The sequence below is a fragment of the Prunus mume genome, linkage group LG2 (genome assembly GCF_029339155.1).
Source record: "Prunus mume cultivar Tortuosa linkage group LG2, ASM2933915v1, whole genome shotgun sequence".
Lineage (NCBI taxonomy): Eukaryota > Viridiplantae > Streptophyta > Magnoliopsida > Rosales > Rosaceae > Prunus > Prunus mume.
Genome location: NC_142699.1, coordinates 46,195,721 through 46,217,855, shown reverse-complemented (window position 1 = coordinate 46,217,855; position 22,135 = coordinate 46,195,721). Strand labels below are relative to the sequence as shown.

General features: G+C 37.7%; 1 protein-coding gene across 8 annotated transcripts; it reads left to right on the top strand.

The window, feature by feature from the left end:
* The first annotated feature begins 13,307 nt into the window (after positions 1-13,307).
* LOC103322366 (elongation factor) lies at positions 13,308-19,563 on the top strand. 8 transcript variants are annotated; one of them, XM_089047136.1, is made up of 7 exons: positions 13,308-13,440; positions 13,883-14,376; positions 16,488-16,798; positions 16,913-16,969; positions 17,250-17,719; positions 18,278-18,349; positions 18,890-19,563. In XM_089047136.1, the coding sequence occupies exons 2-7, from the start codon at positions 13,961-13,963 to the stop codon at positions 19,199-19,201; spliced, it is 1,638 nt and encodes a 545-aa protein (XP_088903262.1). In that variant the 5' UTR covers positions 13,308-13,440; positions 13,883-13,960; the 3' UTR covers positions 19,202-19,563. The 8 variants fall into 8 exon arrangements, with proteins under 8 accessions (XP_088903262.1, XP_088903260.1, XP_088903265.1 ...); XM_089047134.1 differs by having other exon boundaries at positions 17,238-17,719; XM_089047139.1 differs by having other exon boundaries at positions 17,238-17,719; positions 18,282-18,349; positions 18,890-19,029.
* The last annotated feature ends 2,572 nt before the right edge of the window (positions 19,564-22,135 follow it).

Sequence of the window (22,135 nt, the reverse complement as noted above, 5' to 3'; positions counted from 1 at the left end):
TCCGAAATAAGATCCGCGAAATCCTATGCGCTCGTGAGGACTAGAGATCACTCTAGAACTGACTGTGGTCCCCACCCTGCTCCCCACGCGCGCGCCACACTGGCGTGCGTGGTGCTTAGCGATAACGGCTCGCGAAAAACTCAACAACTCGGCTCAAGACTCTATCCTAGGTAAAACACCCTATTTGGAACCACTTTTGTTCTTGGACCTACCCCAAAAGTGGCGGAAGTGGCTGAAACCGTGATCTCAGCCGGCCGAACCATAGGTTGAAATTAACCCTTTCACGCTAGAAATTCCTCAAATCCTACTCAACCATCAGCTAGAGCAAGAAAAATAGCTAGAAATCCATACCTTACTCATTGGTTTCTAGTGGCGGAGGAGAGATCAGGCTCGAAAATTCTGCTAAAAATCGGCTTTCTGGGCTAATTCCAGTGAATCTGTCGGTTTCGACGGTGGGTTTGCCGGAAAGGAAGGAGAGCTGCGATCCGTTTGGGTCAGGTCCCATAGCCCGCCGTGGCTGTAGTGGCGACAGTGGCTCTTGAAGCCACCATGGAGGGAGAAATCGGGGCTCGGGTCGGAGAGAGAGAAAATGAAGGTTTTTAAAAAAACTGACCCTCAAATTACTATTTTGCCCTCAACTTATTTTGACTATAAATCCTTCAATACAACTCAGTTTGGGCCCACTCGTGTCTGGATTCATCTCCTACGCTCTACGCATGCGGTATAACTGAAATTCTCAAATTCCCTCTTGGTCAAAAAGTCAACCTTTGACCTAATAAAAATTCTAAGGGCATTTTAGTCTTTTCTTCCAATAAATTAATAATTAAATATTAATTTTAGGTTCGGGTTGTTACAATCTTTCCCCCTTATAAAATTTAGTCCTCAAATTTACTTTCCCTCTAAGTATCTGACACTGGCTAATGTTGGGCACAAAAGACTAATTTACCCTTCTTAATTGTAATTAACTGAAATGCAAGTCGACTTCTACGAAAATTGTGAGTCTCCCTATGTGAGCATTCCCAAAAATATTCGGCCTGTAAAAACAAGAATATATATATTTATATAACTCATCTGCCAGCATGCATTAAATCATAACCAAATAATCAAGCATCATAATATTTTGGCCTCGAACTACACAATTCAAATAAATCAATCTGCTAATAAAATTCAATTCAACTTCTTGATCAACAACGATACTCTGGCAATTCAACATGCTAACTTGTGCACTCTTAATCATGCAAGACTTATCAAATAATAATTCTGCTGAAAAATACCGAATGTATAACTCATCATATTACGTAATCCGGTGGACTCGGAGACATCGATCAACTGATCCGCATATTCGCTCCGCAGTGCGGATAACTCTAAGACTCGTGGGGCAAAATATGCTAAAAAACTTGAGCTGTTTAATACCATATTTAATAATAAAAAGATGAATAACAGCAACTTAAATAAAATAAAATAAGGTAAATTAAAGCAAACTTAATTAAAACAAAATAGACAAGCTCTTGTATTGGACTCATTAAAAAAATTACGTAAGTAACCATGTGTATATATATATATTTCCATATAGTACTGCGATGCTGAAAGAAAATAATGATAATGGGATAAAATCCTTAATTTAGTTTAAAAGCATCCCAAACTAAAATCCTCTCCACCTAGGCATACCCCATATCTCGATCCGTCAATTCACTGATAACCGTCAATTCCCTGGCGGTCTCGGTGACACAAAGTCAACCGAGTGCATGCTGGCGGGATTCGGGGGACGTAGTCGGCTGATCATGGCTGGCAGTCTCGGAGACACCTCTCAATCCAGGCATGGCGGCACCACCTGCGGTCAGGCGTCCCGAACTCGTGGGGCGGAATAAGCGGCAGCCTGCGGCACCACCACGGTTGAGCGTCCCGAACTTCGTGGGGCAAAATAAACTGTCTCAAGGCAAGGGGGGTATCCTATGGTGGGTTTGAAAACCATAATCTGTTATTTACATAAACTTTCAATAAACTGATTCTCAACTTGAACTTAAAATATATTCATATATACATAAATATATACATATATTTATATATACCAAAATCTGATGAAAACCGAAAAAATTAAACTTCTTCCTTTTCAACTCCTGAAAATGTGCATCAACTACTGTATACTCTGACAACACAATAAATTTCCCGAACAAAATATAAATAGGGGATAAAGAACAGATAATTAACTACTCACTTTGCTAACCTCAAATCTCGACATAGGTGTGTATATACAATAACATATATAACAAAATTTTTATATGAAAACCTCAACAAATTTTTCAAATCCTACGGATAACTGTTTTCTCAGTCACACCAATGCAATAAAATAAAATAACAAATGGAATAAAACAACACGATAATTGTCCAGCAAATCTAAAAAATACGGATGCATAAGTAATGCACGTGTCTACAGGAAGTTAACCTAATGCTCTGGTACCAATTGAAACGACCTGACCCAAATTCCACTTTGGAATCCGGTGAAACACATGCAAAGCGACACCGAGTGCTGTGGGTCGTAAATGACCAAAATGCCACAGATAACACAACTCTGGGCCCTATCTCGTAGCTGCGCACAGTAGGCTGCCTCATACCGCTACGAGGATCAAGCCACCGTAGTTCTTTCACCTTACCCCTGACTGTAATTGGTTCAATTATCCGTAAAACATACTCTAGGGTTGACATTTTCGGAGTATCCGGGAACTCCGTTTTACGATCCGTCAAATACTATACGATCCTGGAATTATCTAGATCAACATACCTGAAAATTGTTACGATCCAGCGGTGCAAAACTAGTGAACGGAAATCACACACTAGGCGAGATCCGTTCGGGGTTCAAGCGGTATCCGAAATAAGATCCGCGAAATCCTATGCGCTCGTGAGGACTAGGAGATCACTCTAGAACTGACTGTGGTCCCCACCCTGCTCCCCACGCGCGCCGCCACGGCGTAGCGTGGTGCTTAAAGCGATAACGGCTCGCGGAAAAACTCAACAACTCGGCTCAAGACTCCTATCCTAGGTAAAACACCCTATTTGGAACCACTTTTGTTCTTGGACCTACCCCAAAAAGTGGCGGAAGTAGCTGAAACCGTGATCTCAAAGCCGGCCGAACCATAGGTTGAAATTAATCCTTTCACGCTAGAAATTCCTCAAATCCTACTCAACCATCAGCTAGAGCAAGAAAAATAGCTAGAAATCCATACCTTACTCGATTGGTTTCGTGGCGGAGGAGGAGATCGGGCTTCGAAAATTCTGCTAAAAATCGGCTTTCTGGGCTAATTCCAGCGAATCTGTCGGTTTCGGCGGTGGGTTTAATAGGAAAGGAAGGGAGGCTGCCGGTCCGTTTGGGTCAGTCCCATGGCCTGCGTGGTGTGACGTGGCTCTTGGAAGCCACCATGGAGGAGAAATCAGGGGGCTCAGGTCGAGAGAGAGAGAAAATGAGGTTTTTAAAAAGCTGACCCTCCAAATTACTATTTTGCCTCAACTTATTTTGACTATAAATCCTTCAATACAACTCAGTTTGGGCCCTCGTGTCTCTGAATTCATCTCTACGCTCTCATAGCGGTATAACGAAATTCTCAAATTCCCTCTTGGTCAAAAAGTCAACCTTTGACCTAATAAAAATTCTAAGGGCATTTTAGTCTTTTCTTCCAATAAATTAATAATTAAATATTAATTTTAGGTTCGGGTTGTTACATCAAATACCCTAATCTGATGAATATGATTATCCTGGTAAGATTTGGAGACCTCTTCTTTCAGATATTATCCGCTACTTTGAGCAAAGATTTGATCAATCATATCCTTGGAGTATTCTTTCTCTTTACTAAGAATAGAAATTCCTTGTTGTACATTTATTTGCCTTCATGATTTTATTGAGAGTCCTTATAAACACCTTTTGATTATTATGTCTTCTACAACACAATTGTATAGTGTCCTCAAAGACAAACAACATAGTCACAAGACATCTATGATGTCTTAGGTCTAAGGATTTAGTTTGCTCCATTGCAATCTATGAGTTCTAGTTTGACATGTGAGTAAAGACTTTCATTCTAGAACTTATGTATTTAATTGCATTCAATGTACTCGTTCTCCTGCAAGCATCTACACACATATCTTGGTGTCACTACACTCAATGACTTGAGGACCTCCTCATTCCCTACATTTTTAGAAGATATTGTATGCACTGGTCTTGGCAGAAGATCAATACCCAATTGATATTCCTCCCACCAAAAACTTTTTACGATATGACTAAGGACCATGATAAGTCTCAAAGTATGCAATCTCATTACTACATAGTTCTCATGTCCACTTTCATATTTCTAGGACTATAGTTGTTTTACATTTCTTAATATAGAATAATCATGATTTTGAAAATAACTGCTCTTGCCCATGAATATAATTACTCATTGCAAAAGATGTGATTAACATTAATTATCAAATAATTAGTTGGCTTGAAGGACATACTACTAATATGTTGAGCTAAGATAAAAAAAAGTTCACTTGTTTGCTCTAAGAATCTAGTATCTAATTCTACTAACTGAAAATCTATTACATCATTAAATACATCAATATGATGATAATGCTCAAATGTAAGAGAATCCTTTTGTTGACCAAAACGACCTCTACCCATTTTATGAGGCACTCATATCAGGTACATTAACGTCATCTTGTTCACAAAATAGTAGCACATTCTTGATAAAATCATTCCAACTGTTAATTCTCAACACGTCATGTAACAACCCGATCCTAAATCAATTTTTAATTATTAATTTATTATGGGAAAAGACTATTTTGCCCCTAGAATATTTTATTAGGGTTAAAGTTGACTTTTTGCTCTGGAAGGTGAGAATTTGGTTACATAGTGAAACACGTCGAGACAAGTCCAGAGACTTGTAGTGGGCTCGAATTGGAGTTGTAACGAAGAAATGGCGATAAAAAATGTCTCAATGGCATAACCATAAATAATTTGAAGTTGGTTTTAGAAAAATCAGAAAACCCTTTTTCTCTCTCCGCACGCGCGACATCTCTCTCTTTTTCCTCTCTCTCTCTCTCCTGATACCGTCCCTCTCTTTGTTCGATTCATGGCCATCCGGCCATGACAGGACGTGAGACCAATCACATTCGAACCCGCTCGACACCCTTGTCATGTTGCACCCAAAATCCTTGCGGAAACCTCGAATACACCACGATTTTGGTTTTTTTTCTCGATTGTTCCGGCGATGCCATGACATTTGACGAGGCTCCTTTATCGAATCGGTATGTTTGAACACTCTCTGCAAGCCCTATCTGTTGGGTAGGAATTGCATGATTGTAGCATTTTGGGATTTGATTTGAACCTAGGTTACGGCGATTTCAAAGTGAAATTCAGGGCGGTTGCCATCAAATTGGACCTCTCCGTAGTTGGATAAAATACTCCACTCGTTGAGCAGTATCTTTAGCCGAGAAGGTAGCCCTTGATTTTGAAGTTTTCTAGCGAGCGGTATAGCTTTGGACACCTAAGCGGCCGTGGCAGCGTAGTGCTATGCGGTAGTCTCGAGCAGATTTCGCCTATTATGTGATTTTTGAGTTTGATATGCTTGTACTATTGGATCGAACCCAAATTCCCTTATGTAGTACCTTGTATTTTCAGGATCGTATAGGATTTGACGAATTGTGAATCGCATCCGGATACTCAGAAAATGCTAACCCTAGGGTTAGGTTTACAATAACTGCCCGATTATGCGGTCGTGAGCAATTTGACCGTCCGATCGAGACCGAACTCTCAAGACATGTGTCCAAGCATATTGGAACCTTTAGGAACTCTCGAATTGGAATTTGGAGGTCGTGGACCCCACGAGGTCCCCGGTTGACTTTTTGGTATTTTATCTCTTTTTGAGTCCCATATATTTTCTAGACCATTCTAAACAAGAGAAAAGTTTATGTGGGCCTAGGAATGACATTAAAGTTAACACGCACTTCTGGGAGTCGAAGTCAGGTTTTTAATGAAAGATTATATTGAGAATTTTTGTTAATAAAATATTATGATGGTTTAATCAGGCGTCGAGCACAAGCAGACTCATAGGAGGGGCTTTCGAAAGGTCCAAATAGCTTTCGAACCAGCAGTAAGTGGACTTTTGTTTTCATAAATGAATTTATGCAATTCAATTTTATTATTTGATCTTGAATAAGTATTAAATAGTTCGAGTTTTCTAGCATATTTTGCTGAGGTTAAATGTTTTATTTATATGCTGACGAGTTGAGAACGTTTAAAGAATATGAAAAATAAGAATTTCAGAGAACTATCAAATGGGATGGCAGCAGAGTTTTAAGATAAAAAGAATTCATTTTATTTATTCCAAACCTTCCAAAAATATATATTTTCTTAAACCACCCTAGGTACCCAAATATAATAAATGTTGCCTTCGATATTTCAGTTGCCTTTAGATAAATTGGTTGCCTTGATTCGTCGGCATACTTGATTGCCCCACGAGTCCTAAGGGTACCCGGACTGTGTGGAGCGTGGAATGTGGATCTGGTTGGCTAAATGTCCCCTGAATCTTGCGAGGATTGCGGCTCAAGTTGACTTTATGTTGCTGAGACCAATGAGGATGTGTTACCGAGACCAATGAGGATTTGTCACAAATGTGCCATGAGGAATTGTGATTAATTGTGGGATTAAAGCAGAAATAAAGGAATTGTGGAAATAAAATGGGTATGCCTAGGTGGTAGACTAAATTTCATTTTCAATGTCTTCAGCGGAAGGATGTTTTGAATAAATGTGTGAATGGATATCTAAATATAGATTTGACTGTATGATTTATGTAAGAATATAGATAAAGAACTTGTTTAAGTTTTTACAATGTTTTTACAGTGGGGTTAGTACTTTCATAGTTAGTTTCAAAACTTTATTTTTGGTCCACTCACGTTCTTCAATGTTTTGCGCCAGTAAGCGTGCACCAGTGAGCCACCAGGTGCAGATTCCACCTTTGTTTCATCCTTTCCCTATGTAGGGTTTTCTGTATAATTGAGTTATACCTGTAAATTAATCAGTTTAGTTGCTGTGGTGTTTCCCTTGGATTCAAATTTAACTATTGGAATGTAAATATATGCATGTTGGAAGTTGGGAATATAAATATATGTTTGTCAGATAGGTGGAAATTTTGGGAAATAATCAAGTTACAAGGGAGACTCGGGCCTAAAATAATAAGAGAATTTGAATAGAAGGGCAATTTAGTCATTTGGGTAAGGTCCTGTCGCATCAAGCTTCTTTTTTGTATTCGGAACAAGATTCAAAGCACTTACAATGTCTTGAGATTTACTTTGAAGTGCTTGCCAAAGAAAATCTTTGAATCCCATAGTTTTGTCCAACAAAAGTAAGGCAAAAGCAAATTCAAATGACATCATAGCAATATAAATACTCTTATCTTCCCCATGAAATTTTGAGGTAGGTCCACTATGACCTATTTGGTCTAGAAGTGTCTTAGTTGCACCACATAAATCAATCAAACTCCTAATAGAACTAAAATGAGATCCCCAACGAGTAGTTCCAGGTGGCCAGATTTGGCCTCAAGACTGGTCCCATAGTGACTTAAGTAACATCTTCAACTAACATGTGGTCGTGGTCGACTCACGGTGGCTTGGCCGGGTCATTTTGTTCTTGTTAAGCGGTTGGAACATTTTGTGACTAAGTATTCATAGGAAGTGAACCAGCCATGCTTGTCTCTAATTCCGACCAAAGTTTAGATTCTTCAAATTCTTGATCTCTTCTACGATGCCCCCTAGTGTCTACGTCCATACAAAACCTAGTGGTCCCACTAGGCGTGCCAAATTATGTTTTCCTCTTTTGGCCAGGGACAGCCGACGGAAGGAACTTTGGTCCTTCTTCTTTTGAGTGCGGGGCATGCCACCACCAAGCCACGAATTTGGGCTTGAATGAAATGTGAGTAGATAAATATGTTGTGCTTTTCACTTCTGATCAAGTGATTGATCGACCAAGCAAGGAACCTCTTCTTGGCCTAGGTTCTTTCACTTTCTCGGGCTCGAGGATGGTTAGGCTTCGTATGGATGTTTTTGTGATTTTTAGGTTTTAATGTAAAGACAAGAAGTAAAGTGCGATAAAATAAATCAAAGCGATAAATAAAGCAAGAATGAAATAAAAGCGATAAGAACGATAAACTAAATGGAACTTAATGAAAGTGCGATAACAATGAAAAGTAAAGCAATTGAAATAAACTTGAATTTAGAAGACAAGAAAATGTAAATTGAACAAGAATTTAAACTTACACTAGGAAAATGAAGAACTTGTTACACTAGGTGCTTGAAAAGTAATCCTAAATCTAAGAAAAGAAAAGTGCTAGATGAAAAATAGGTTTGTTTGTCTGATGATGTCTATCTTTTGCCTTCGTTTAGTGAAGTTTATATAGGGCGTCCGTTGCCCCATAGGCTGGCCATTAAATGGCCAAATGTCAACTCTTTTAAAATTTCTTTCCTTTCGAGGCCCCCCTAAATCTATGGAATTGCATTGATGGAGATATTCTAATATGCTTGATTCTTTCTTGCTTCGAAACATTCTGAATTATTATCAACCTCTTTAATTTCTTTCCTTGTGAGGCCTTGTCACGTGCATATAATCCTCCGGAAATCCTAGGCTTGAATCTGTAGCTTGGGCTTGGACCTCCGATATCTCTTAAATTTCCACCCATTTTTATTACATATAATACATAATAAAACTCTTATGTTCCAATTGCCCAAAATCCTTCAATCCAGCCCCATAAGACAAGGAGGTTTCAACCTAAAGAACAACTAGCCCACTGCATCCTTGCAAAGCTTCAGCCAAAAAATCCCACAGCTCCAAAAAAAAACCCCAAAGCGCAACCATTCCGGCCTCATCTCGATTTCTAGCTCCATCCGCCACAAAGCCTTAGCAAATTTGGCCCAAAACTCCAGCAGATTTGGTCGCATCTCTCAAGCCCCAAAAAAACCCCAAGATCCTAGCCGCCAAAAACTTTGGACATTGGCCACCAAATCCAGCCACAATTCATGTTGGGTTTTGCCTTCAAGCTTCATCCGGCTGCAGTAGAGTGCAACGGACTGCTCGGCCGGCCACGCTTCATTGTCACAGTTGTAAGGATGACTCGTCTCAAGTCATTCGTGTAGGTGACACTAATATAAGCGTATGAGTGTTTGCTAGAGAGTGAGTACATTGAACGTAATCAATCAAGAAATTTGGTATGAAAAGTTTACTTACATGTTGAACAAGACTTCTAAGTTATAATAACACAAAATTAATCCTTAGACACGAAGCTCCATGGTTTTCTTATGAATACATCGTTGATCTTAAATTATGTCGTATCTTCGAACACGATTCAAGAATTGACTTAAGACATCTTTGGGATTCTCAATTGATTCATAAGAGCATGTGAGTGTATAACCAGGGATCTTGACTCTCAGTAAAGAGAGAACACTCTAAGGATGCATTTGGTTCTAATTTCCCACGTTTGATAAGTCCATACATGCGAAATGGTTGCCTGACAAATGAGAAAATAGGGGGAAAATGAAACCCTACACCCTCCTCGGGTTTCATTTTCCCTTTGCATGGAAAACTAAGGCCAACATTAAATGCACTTTTTCATAACCATTTTATCCCCATTAACAATTTTAAATGCATTCATTTTTATTTTGTTTAGTTCATATTTTTGTATAGGTATAATTGGGAAATTAAGCAAACTTTGTCTTTCATTCCTACATAAACCAAACATCAAAAAGGAAATAAAGTGGTATTTCCTAGTTACTTTCTTAACATTACCAAACATGGAAAATCAATCTTCTATTTCCCATCCCTTGGAAAAAGACATGGGAAATAATTTCCCATAAAATCCTTTCTGCAAACCAAATAGGGCCTCATATGTGAATTCGAAATTTTTTGGGCAGAGTAGTGAGCTTGATTAAGGAAGATGTTTCTAATCACGCTCAAATGAATCATATAAGTCGTGAATCGTCATAATATGGGTTTGACATGAATTTTGACAGGACCGGACCCAAATTCTAGTTCGGAATCTGCGTCCCTGTGCGTATCCAACACATGTTAGGTGCCGGACACACTTGACCAAATTGACCTTTAAACTAAAACTCAAAAATTCTTTTAAGGTTTGACTTCAGCAGAAAAATCTGTAGTCTCCCCAATAAATTGCTCGTTTCCCAATAATTTAGACTTGTACAAAATGCAATTCTTATATCCATAAGCGTTCAACATACACAATGTTAGAACACACACAATCCAATAGTAAATCTATGTGGCATCAGGCCTTACAGAAATTCTAGGGCAATATCAGAGCCTACTAATTAATTTAATTTACAAAAAATAGTACGGATATCGTACATAATGGGAGTGGATGAGTGGTGAGTGATGAATGCCCGGTGGTGGTGCTCCTGTACTCGATTACTGTTTGGGGGTGCAAAACATTAAAAGCGTGAGTGGACAAAAGAAAGTTTTGCAAAATATAATATCAACATACTAACCCCACTATTAAAACCATTTGAAAATTCATTTCATCCATATTTTATATTCATACAAAAATCAAGCATGCATATTTATATTCATATAACCGTTCATACATTCAATCAATTCATCAAAACCATTTGAAAGCATTGAAAAATAATAATTCTTTTCCACCTAGGTGTGCCCTTCATAAATCCGTCAATTCCATGATTTTTCTATTTATTTCCTACATTATATCGTCAATTCCAAGTGTCACATAAGCGACATCTCCTCACAGAACTCAAAATACAAAGTTAACCCAATTCCTCGCAGAACTCAAGGGACACTTGGTCAACATGAGCCGCATTCCTCGCTCCTCACAGTCTGGGTATCCCTAGGACTCGTGGGGCAATTGTCAATCGCGCACTGACTCAACTGAAGGCAACTAGGATGTCTGTGGACATCAATATATCCGAAGGCAATATTTTATTTGAAGGCAACATTTTGGGTACCTATGGTGGTTTTAAAAACCTTTCTTGGAAAATTATAATATTGTTTCTCACTCAATCCTGAAATCCTGTTACCATTTCATTTTCTAACTTCCAAGCCATTCACATTTAATCATAACACAATTTTATTAAAGCATTTGAATTCAAATTGTATGCTTGGAAAGCTAAAACCATAAATAATTCATTTATGATCAATTAATAAAACTTTTACTATATAAAATTCATTTATAAAACAAACGTCCACTCACTGTGCGTCCGAGCTTGCCTAACCCTTCGAGGGTCCTTCCTACGGGTTTGGTGGAGCTTGAGTACCTATTTAAGCGATTAAAATATTTAATTAATAAAATAGCTCAACCACAAATATTTAATAAAATCCTGTCCCTCGGCCTTAAAGTGCGTGTGCGTAACTTAAGAAAGTTCCTAGGCCCATTTTCAACAGTTCTAACAGTTGGAATGCTCTAAGAAGACCCAAGATTAAATATACGATTAAATTCTTATATTGGTCAACCCGGTCCCCCGTGGGGTCCAAGACCTCTTATTAATAATCTGAAAGTTCCTATGGGTTCAACAAAATTTACTAAACATGTCCTGCAAGTTTGGTCTAGATCAAGCGGTCAGATCGTTCTCAATCGCACGATCAGACGATCACCATTTTATGTAATCGTTGAATCATTGATTCAAAGTATATGGGACTCCGATTCTCGATCCGTGAGTTCCTACACGATCCTAAAGGTTCCTAGATTAACATATTTGGAAATGGAGTTGATCTAATGGTCTGAACATATCGAACCTAGATATCACCTAATATGTAAAAATTCGTTCGATCGTCAAACGACAATCAAATTTGAATCCAAGCATACCTTCGTGCTCGGGATGACATGGGAACCATTTTAGGACCGAAATGGGCCACCCAACCTCAGACCTACGAGCCGCCACACGATAGCACTTGGGTGGTTTGAGAAATTTTTGGCAGCAGAAATTCCTTAAATCACCCAACAATATCTACACCTATGTGATCAGGGCAACTAGGGGAGCAACTTTTATAATTGGGCCGACCCCTAATTTAGCTTGGAAGTGCTTAGGAAAGCACTGCCAAAGTTGAACAAAATTTAGGTTTCTAATGAACACTCACGGCTCCAAATTGATCCAAACCAACTATCAAAACAGCTAGAACACGAAAAATGGATGAAGAAGCATACCTCACTCGTCGGATTCCGTTGTTGGAATCGCCGAAAAGGCTATGGAAAAATCACGATTTTCCCCTCATTCGATCGCTTCATGGCTCGAAATTAGGTGCAGAAATTTACTAGGTCATGTAGAGGAGGTGGAGAGGAGCGTTTTGCAAGATTATGGCGTCGCGTTTGGTGGCGAGCGGCACCAAAATCGTCGGGAGGGAGAGTGAGAGAGAGAGAGAAAAGAAAGAAAGAAAGAGGGTTGGTTTTAAAAACTCGACTTGAAATATTTACAGTTGTGCCACTTGCACTTCCGTTGATCTTAACTTCTTCGTTAAAACTCTAATTGAGCCAATTACGTGTCTATAAACTTGTATCGACGCACTCCATGCAACGGTACTACTCAAATCCCCAAATTCTTTCCCGAACAAAATGTCAATTTTAAACCTATTGAAATACCCTCGGGGTGAAATTGTCTTTTATTTGAATAATTTAAGAATTAAATATTGATTTAGGAACGGGATATCACAAATTTCATATCCTATTAATGTGAATAAAGAGTATTAGGAAAAGAGAATGATCATATTTCTTTGTAATCCTAGTTGAATAGTTTTCCTTACACATTCTATTTAGTTTAGGTAACCATGATATGATGCTAGACGTCACTCATGTTTTATGGAAGCCATAATAAGAACTTGAAAGTTGTGGAAAGAGAAGTCAAAAGTAAAGCCAGATAATAAACCTAGAATGAAGGAATGAAAATAAAGGGTAAAACAAAGAAGTATATCACATTTTTATACCATATATGTAGCTTTGAGGTGGACAACTACATCAATTAAAATTATTTAATATTTTATTTTATTTTATGATTTATTCCAGTATTTGTTTTTCTAATTGCCTTAATTACACTTAATTGATTTAATTAATGTGACATATAATATGGATATGACACATCACGTGGTATAAAAATGTAGGATAAAAATGTGATGAGTGTAACATTACTCAAAAAAATAAAAAGGAACAACGGAATATAAAGTAATTATTCTTTCATAGCAAATACAGCGCCAATGAGAAATTGAGAACGAGCCGCATATGATGTCATCAGGTTATGTTTGCTGCCTGCGAAGGAGGGTCACACGTGTTAACAAAAGCGGGAAGCGTACTTTAACTCGGGGAAGAGCCAATTTGTTTTTATTTTTGTGCTTAGGTTTTTATAACGTTACACACTCTTCTTTCACTCTCTGCTTTTGCTCTCCCCGGCCGCCACAGCTCCTCACTCTCACTGGTACTCTTTCTTTCTTTCCCTACTTCTCTTTGCATCTCAATTGCCCTATGCATACTCACATATATGTATGCATTGCGTTAATATATAGATACATACATGCCGAATTGTATTCACATATCTATATCTTCAATTGGAGAAGAAGCTGCATGTTTTCTGTGTCCACCATAAAGTTTATTTTATCTTTTCCTTCTAATTCATACTTTGTAATTTCTCAAAGAAGGAAAATAAAATAAAATAAAAATCTGTAAGGCATGATAATGATCAAAGTTGTTGTTTCATGACTTGGAGCTATTCACTGTACAAAACTTACTAACCCCAATTCTTAATTTTTAATATTCTAACGTTCCACATTGATTTTGGGGGTAAACTTGAATTTTATTTTTATTTTTATTTCTTGCTTTAAGAACCCAGCAGGCTGCTAGCATGAATTTGTCTATTCTAGTTTCAGGAAAACATTAAAGGAATCTTATTGAAGCATCAGTAATCAATAAAACAGAGCTGATAATTGAAACCTCCTGGTATGGCTCCTGCCCAACCATTCACGGAGATCGACCAAGACTGTAGACCATCTATCAATGCAAAAGTAGAACTTGATACAGAAAACAGGAGTTCCATACCAAACTCGGCTGCGGAGGGTTTAGGGTGCATGAAAAACTGTGAGGACACAGCCATTAGGATGAATGGAGAAGATAAGGTTTCAATGTGCACTTCGGATGTGGACGTTGATATAATTGAATGCAGAAATAATCATAACAGCAGCCTGCAGGCTGAAACTGAGGACCCCGATGCAACTGAATATTCAAGCTCATTTGCTGACACTATGTCTGACACCGAGAATTTTTCCGGATTTAGTGAAGGAGAAGTGCAGTCTCAGTTTTTTGCGGACAATGGTTTGGCATCTGATTTTGATGCATTTAGTAGTCCTTTTCAAATGAGGTACGTGCATTGTTCTTTGGCTGCATGTTTAATCATTTTAGTTTATTGTTTTTTTCCTGTAAATGAAAATTCTAATGTTATACCCTGGTTGTTCCCTATTTAGTTTATATTAAGCTGTGATCTATTTATACCTTGCTATGTATGCATGAGAAACCTATTTCAGTGAAGCTTTGGCACTCTTTGTATTCTGTGCAAGTGTAGCAGATATACAGCATTACTTGCTTTGTTTCGATTCTTTTAGTAGCAGGATAGGAGGATCTATTTGTATTAATTTGGTCTGAGAGTTAAGACGGCATAAGTAAATGTGCTTACACTCAAACAAACAGAAGCATATCTACTTTCATTAAGGATTGATATCTATGTTGATGTACATCATCGGCATAAAGATGGAGGCATTTCTAATTATTAAAGTTATTGTTTCTCTTCTACTTTTATAGGATTGTTATCACTATCTCCATGCCTAATTAAATTGTTTGGTGTCACATTGTTGTAGGGCATTGCTTCATACAGCAGATGATTATTTTATTACAATATAATGACAGAGTTCTTGTGTGCAAGATGGCAGAGCTAGAAGCTAATGCTTTTGTTTTTTTTGGGGGGGGATGGTGTGTTGGTGGTGTGGGTGGGATTTTATATATAAGAGAGGGAGAGGCGTAGTGGCCTTAAACAGAAATCTCTTGGAGGAGAAAATGACATTTTCTGTTTCCAATTACTTGGGTGTAGTTTTGTGGTTTGATTTTGTTGTCGTCTAGATATTTATGTTAAGTTTAGATTTAATCAGACAAATCTAAACATGCAACTTTTAGCAATAAATAGGGTTAATTATTTTGGATAATTTTTGGAAAGTAAATATAAATAGTCGGTGTGATTGGAAAACCATCTTGATTTAGTATGTTTGGTTAACTTTTGGAACAATCTAAACTTGAAACTTTTACCATTAAAAACTTGTTATTTCATCCCTTTTAAGTAACACTTGCCTCAGGTATCAAACAAAAAATCTCGTTTGAAAATGCATGATTATTGTATCGATGGCCATACTGAGCAGAATTTGTACTGTCAAACATACACTAGGTCCTTTGGCTGTGAATTCTTTCTTTTTAGTTTTTATTTGTTAGTTTTGCTCATGTATAGTTAATATTCAAATATTTAATTATTGTTTTCTTTTTGGTTGAAGATTATTGTTTTTAAATGTAAAGAAAGCCAACAAGGTACTGTTGGACAGTAGAAAATTTGTTAGTTTCAGATCAGAATATGTATCTAATACTTATACTTTTCTGGAGTACCACATTAGACCAGGAAACTCTTCAATTTATGTACATTGAAAATTGATTTGTGTATTTCTATTGGTGTCCTTATCATGAATAGTTTTGTCTTTCTTGTGGCAAGTAAAATGATTCAGATCATGTCTGGTCTAAGGTTTCATTTACCATTTCATAAGAATGCAAGAACAGTGGGTGAAGGATTTTTCAGTCACTCTTTCAGAAATATTCTTCCCAAGTGAGATATATGCTCTGTATGCTACTGTGGAAAGAAAAATTTACCAAAAAAATGTGAAGAAAATATCCAAACGTACAAACATTATATACATATATATATTCCCCTTCTATTGAGGGATCCTTCAAATAATTTTATTTGAGGGACACCCTTTAGAGTACCCTACGAATTTTTTTTCAACGATCCAAACCATCTATTTTTTAGGTCTTCATTCATAGATCATCCTTGCAAAAAATTAGACAAATCGGAAACTGTTTCGATATCCAATTGTGTCCTACAAAATCAATGAACACAGTGCTTCAAGAAAGTACTAAAATTTCAATAATTCAATCGAGTGGTCAAATGATATCGGATTTAAGTGATTTTTTGTAGAGATGATCTTTAAAAGAGTATCTACAAAATAGACGGTTTGAATTAGTGAAATACAATATGGAGTGGGCCTTAGAAAGGTGTCCCTCGAATAAGCTTATTTGAGAGATCCCTCAACTGAAGCTCCTTGTATATATATAATTTAAACAGAGTTTATGATTCTTGTTTGAAATCTTTTTTTCTGGATGTGCTCAGAAATAGTATTTGAGTTCGCTTATATATTCCAACTGCCTTTGTTTCTAATTCAGGAAGAAGAAATTGACAAATCAATGGAGGGACTTTATACGCCCTATAATGTGGCGCTGCAAATGGATGGAATTGAGAATTAAAGAAATTGAATCACAAGCGCTAAAATATTCCAGAGAGCTTGCAGTAGCAGATCAAAGAAAACATTCAGGATTTGACCAATTTACTTTGGAAGAATTTGGCTCAAAGTCAGTGCCATTTTCTAGTCAATGCCGCAGAAAAAAAGCTATGAAGAGGAGGAAGCGCAAGAGAGTTGAAGAGACAACTGATATAGCATCATATATGTCACATCATAATGTCTTTTCCTATCTTGGTTGGAGCTCCTTCTTTAAACTAATACACCGTCATTTTGCTCATTTACTTTCCTTCATAAATTAAATTCCCACTCCCACAATGATGTTTGACCTAGCATTGTTATGTATTGCAGAAAATAAGAGATCCGATCCTGATAGTACTTCTGTGGTTGATGAGTTTAGTAATGCAGGTATTATTCTTACCATTTGTTGTTTCTTCCTTATTGCCTGGATTGCATGGGTATGTTTTTATTTGCATGAGTGCTTGCATATGTACAATATCTGTAGGACCCTTCATTCTTGTCAATCTAAGTCAAACCAGCTTGCAGCATTTTATTTCCTCATTATGTTGTGATACTTGCGTCTAGTTTTTTATTTTATTTATTGATATGTCCAAACATCTTTTTTTCCCTTAAGATTGACTCTGAAAAACTCATTTTATTATTGTTGTGGGAGTAGTAATAATCACAGAGCAGAGTGCTGATTACAATGATAAACTCAGCACTGGTGATGACTGGTCGTTCTTTGAGTTCCGAGATGGTGATAAGTCCTTGGAGCATGTCCTCTGGAAAATTGAGACTGTGCACTCTCGGGTTCACAAGATGAAGAATCAAATCGATGTGGTAATGTCCAAGAATGCTTGTAGGTTTTCTTCCTCCGAAAATTTAAGCCTTCTTGTACCTTGTGACGCTCCAACAAGCTCTGCCCATAGTCCAGCATTTTCTGCTGGCAATGGAGACACAATCTCTGCTGGAGCCATATATACTTCAACTCAACATATATCAGAGTACAATCTCGGAGATATGGTAATGCCTGAAAGTGCAGTGTCAAGTTTCGGGGAGGCAATTGTTGTTCCTGATATAATTGAAAGCACTGTAGGACTACTGTCTGCCATTGATGTCACCTTCCATCCGCCACAGTTTGGAGACTCAAGTGAAGATGTAAGTCTTCCCTACAGAACATAACCTTTTATTCCAGAATCTCGATTTTGACCTTTACACAACTGTTCCACTGAATTTCAAATAATTACATGAAATATGTTGGAAAAACATCTTTCTACTATGCAACAAATATGGTAGGATTGACATACTAGATGTCATGTATTCCACTATTCCGCATAATGACTGTCTTAAGCTTGATTGAGATACTTTTACATTTGCATTGCCTTTTTCCATATCCCCAGTGATCAGTTCCCTTGAGGCCTTTTCACAAAATTTCCTTGGGCAATACTGAAAATTCAAATTTTTCTTTGCATATAGTTATTTTTCGAAGGCCAAATAACAAAGTTTCCCCCCGTAGTTTGCTAGGGTTTCCACTATTTTCCTTGTAGTTCCAATATACTCCACTTATCTGATATTGCAACTCAAGGATAACTTTAATTAACCGTCTCTTTTTCATTATCTTGACCAATTTTATGTCACTCAAAGGGTATTCACCTTTCATTGTTCCATTTATTTTTTGGTCATGTTCACCAATAATACCCTTGTACTTCCCAAAAGACAGGCGCAAAATTGGACAAGATAACCAAAGAAAGACGAAACCATAAAGTTGTCCTTGAATTGCAACATCTGGTAAGTACAGGGGTATGATTGCCAAGATTGGAACTAAAGGGACAAAAATGGAATACCAGGACGAATTATGTCATAACTAAAACAGCCTCTATAATATAATACCAGCCTCTATAAGATAATAATTAATACCAGCCTTTTAGGGAAGTATCTTTAGTAAATATGGTAATACCAGCCTCTAGAAGATAATAATTAAAACGGTTAAATTACAATATTCTACATGCTGGCTCTTGTAAAGCTAGGTTGATTTTGATTTTGTAGGCAGGATTAGCACCTGGAAGGTGGTTTTTTTTCCCTCTATTGGATATCAGCTCAATTTCCTTTGCTGATTTTTCATATTCATCTTTAGTGCTGTTTACATAAATGTGATGATTTGTTTATAAGTACACTTAGTAATATATAGATTCCATTAATTACTTCTTGTTCTCTGCTTGACTAGAATCGAATGCAGGACTTGTGTCATGTCTTTTCCATCCTTAGCCCCTAATCTTTGGGCAAGGCTATTTGATTACCTTATTGTAGATGTAATGTTATAATTTACAGATTGTGGATAATGTCCTGATTCCTAATGAGGCAGCTGAAGGAGAAAAGCACACTTTCGAATTGATAAGCGACCAACCTAAAGAGACTCATGAGCAATCAGACAAAGGCATACAAGAAGAAGGTCCTTTTCCAACTCCATCATCAGAACCTGATCCGTTGGTAGATGCATCTGTTCCTCAGGAGCAATCTACTCTAGAATCATGTTTAGCTTCAGATGTGAATTTTCCTAGAAACAAGAGAAAGAGAGGAGAGCGAAGAGCTGGTTCAGTTGTTTGGAGCAAGAAATGCTCGGGTGAGCCTGATAGCTTATGAGTTAGATTTCCTTGAGTTATGGTGGTTCGTGAAACTACAGAGACATTTCCTATTCTTTTCCCACATAAGTGGATACAAATGTTTGTCTACAGTCATGGTGAATCAGCATTTGTTGTATATAGGGAAATGGTTCCAGTCCAAAAGTCATGTAGTCCTTTGCGGTGCTACCGCACCGCATACGCAGTCCATAACACAGTCCACAAGTCGTGTATTAGTTCTCTTAATTTTGTGGGAAAAGACTAGTGTAGTCTGACAACTGATGTAGATCTGGCATTTTCAAAGTGAAGAGTTGGTCATCAATTTGCTGTTCCATTGAACAAAAATAGACGTCTGAAACCATGAAATTTTCTCTTTTTGCACAATTTTTTGTGAGAGGATATCGATATTGAGCAACATTTTTAGTTATTACAATGCTTATGACATAGTCTTTCCTTTACCCAAAAAAAAGAGTAAAAAGGAAAAAAACTAAAGCTTATTAGTTATGGAATCATTTTGTTGCGTTGGGATTTGATTATAGAAGGGCACTGACCACGTCTACCACGATATTATGGTGAGGCCTCCACCACCAAATCTCAACCCCTCTCCACAGTACACAAAAACTAGCTTTTCCACATCACCAGGTCATTCTCGACCCAACCCGACCTGACTATACCTTAGAGCACTTCTACTTATTTGCCATGACAAAGTGTAAGAGGCAAGACAATGGCATGTTATTATTCACTCTGCACCTTGCAAAAGGCATGGTATTTCACCCATTGTCATGCAACTACTATTCACATGAGATATGAGGACATGAATTTGTATAGAGTTTTGGTGTGAGAAGTGAAGAATATGACTAAGTATTTAGTAATAAAAAAAATTGAAAATTTTAGTTTTTTTTTTTCATTAATAGATTTTATAGTTTTTTTTTTTTGTTGCTAACGTCAACAAACCCAGGCAACAACAAGCTGTTTTTACCTTTGGGTTGACCGGGTTTGCTGGGACCCATGCGCTGCCCGGCCTGTAGAAGCCCGCTGGAACATCAAACTGGGGCTTGGGCCTCTTATTGCCCGGGCTGGGTGGCATCGTTGGAAGTGCTCTTATCACTTTCGATCTGGGACAAGGTATCATTTCCCATAACCGAATATGGTCGGGTCCTACAAGGACCACTAGACCAAGACACTTGGTGAAAACTGACGACCATCCCATAAAAAATAAAAAATAAAACACCTTTGTTCTTCCTTATCCGACTAATTGAACCGAAGGCAACTGAAAGTTAATAGAGGGCTCCTATGAAGTTAGCATTTCTGGCTAGCACTTCTAGCAATGCTTAGACATGGCCGGATACCTCCTCCCTGCATGATGACAACATGGACCAAGTTACTCATGTAAATTAGAAATTGTTTAAATAAATTTCATCTAGCTCCCAAGCATAATAACAAAAGTGTTTTCGCAATTTTGAAGTATGAGAAATGCCATAAAATAATAGGGAGTGACCAATTTTTGGAGACCAAAGAACATTAGCTTAAAAGTGTAGCTCACATCATTTTAGATCGTGCCTGTATAGATCTGAATGGCCACATTTAGTGTCTAGGCTAGGACTGAATTAAATTGAGCACAAGCTAGTTCTTATGAGTCTCATCCTCTTGTTTTTTATGAGAAAAGATACTTCATTAAACCCACGCAGGCAAGCCAAAAGGAAAAAAGAGACACAAACATACTGGGAATGAAACACTAGCAAGACAACAACTTAGTGCATGAATACAAACCCAGCCAAATAAAAGGATTACAAAACAGGAGGACAAGGGAGCCCATCAGAGGTTAAAACATGCATGAGGGACGGTGGTGGCTGATCTAGCCAGGTTACTCTATGCACCACTCCTAAAACAATTGAAGCCGCAATTTTCTTTTTGCGAGGGATCCAAAGCCACTCAACTGAATCAAACATAGTTTCCATACTCCAAATTTCAACAAGGATGGGGAGAATAGTCCAGGCATGGTTACCATGATTACCATTAATACCAGCCTTAAGGACAAGGAATCAATCTCCATAATAACCTTTCGGAGATTCGAATGCAGCGCCAAGTTGAGACCGCATAACGTCGCTTCTGCCTCAACCACTAAAGCCGATTGACACAACTTACTCTCCACAGAACCACCACAAAGATGACCATCCGAGCTTCTAATTACCACCCCAGGTCTGTACAATTAGTTTCCTTTCTCCATGCAGAATCAGAATTGACTTTTACCCAACCTCTCCTTGGAGGAGTCCAACGGACAGAGAGAGTATCACCACTCTAAGTAGCAATCAAAACAAGGGCAACAGATATCTTTGCACCTCCAAGTATTCACTAACCGAAGAGGAGACAACCCTCGGGACAAGAGTAGGCTCCAGCTTAACATCTTCAAAAACAAAATGACATATGCTTTTCCAAATATACCACAATATAAAGCTAATATTGGTCAAGCACCAATTCTCATCAGCTTTAGAGGAGAACTCCAGTTGGGTCAAATTAAGAAACCACTGGTCTAAAGTGGTAAAGCTTTGGGGGTTGGCTGTTAGTATGAAAACTGTATTGGCATTTCTTAGACTCTAGCATTGGTCGGGAATTAATGTGTGAATATCTTTTACTAGAAGTTTTGGCGCAACACATTCAATTCCGGATTTTCAATGCATGTTTGCCTCTACTAATATTGTGTGTAAACCAACTACTTTAGAAATTTTGGATCTTAAATGTCTTGCTGCAAAACCTTCAGATAATCTTAAATTTGACACTCTTAGAAAATGTTTAGGTATTTGTTCTTTTGAATAATTGTTTGTGTTCTAATGCATGCCAAAAGACTCCAGCTATTCTCTTCTCTATTTTTGTAACATCAATTGGATTAAATTCTAAGTATTTTGTTCAGCACATGCAAGGATTGATAAGTGATATCAATCCTACCGAAGTCTGGAAG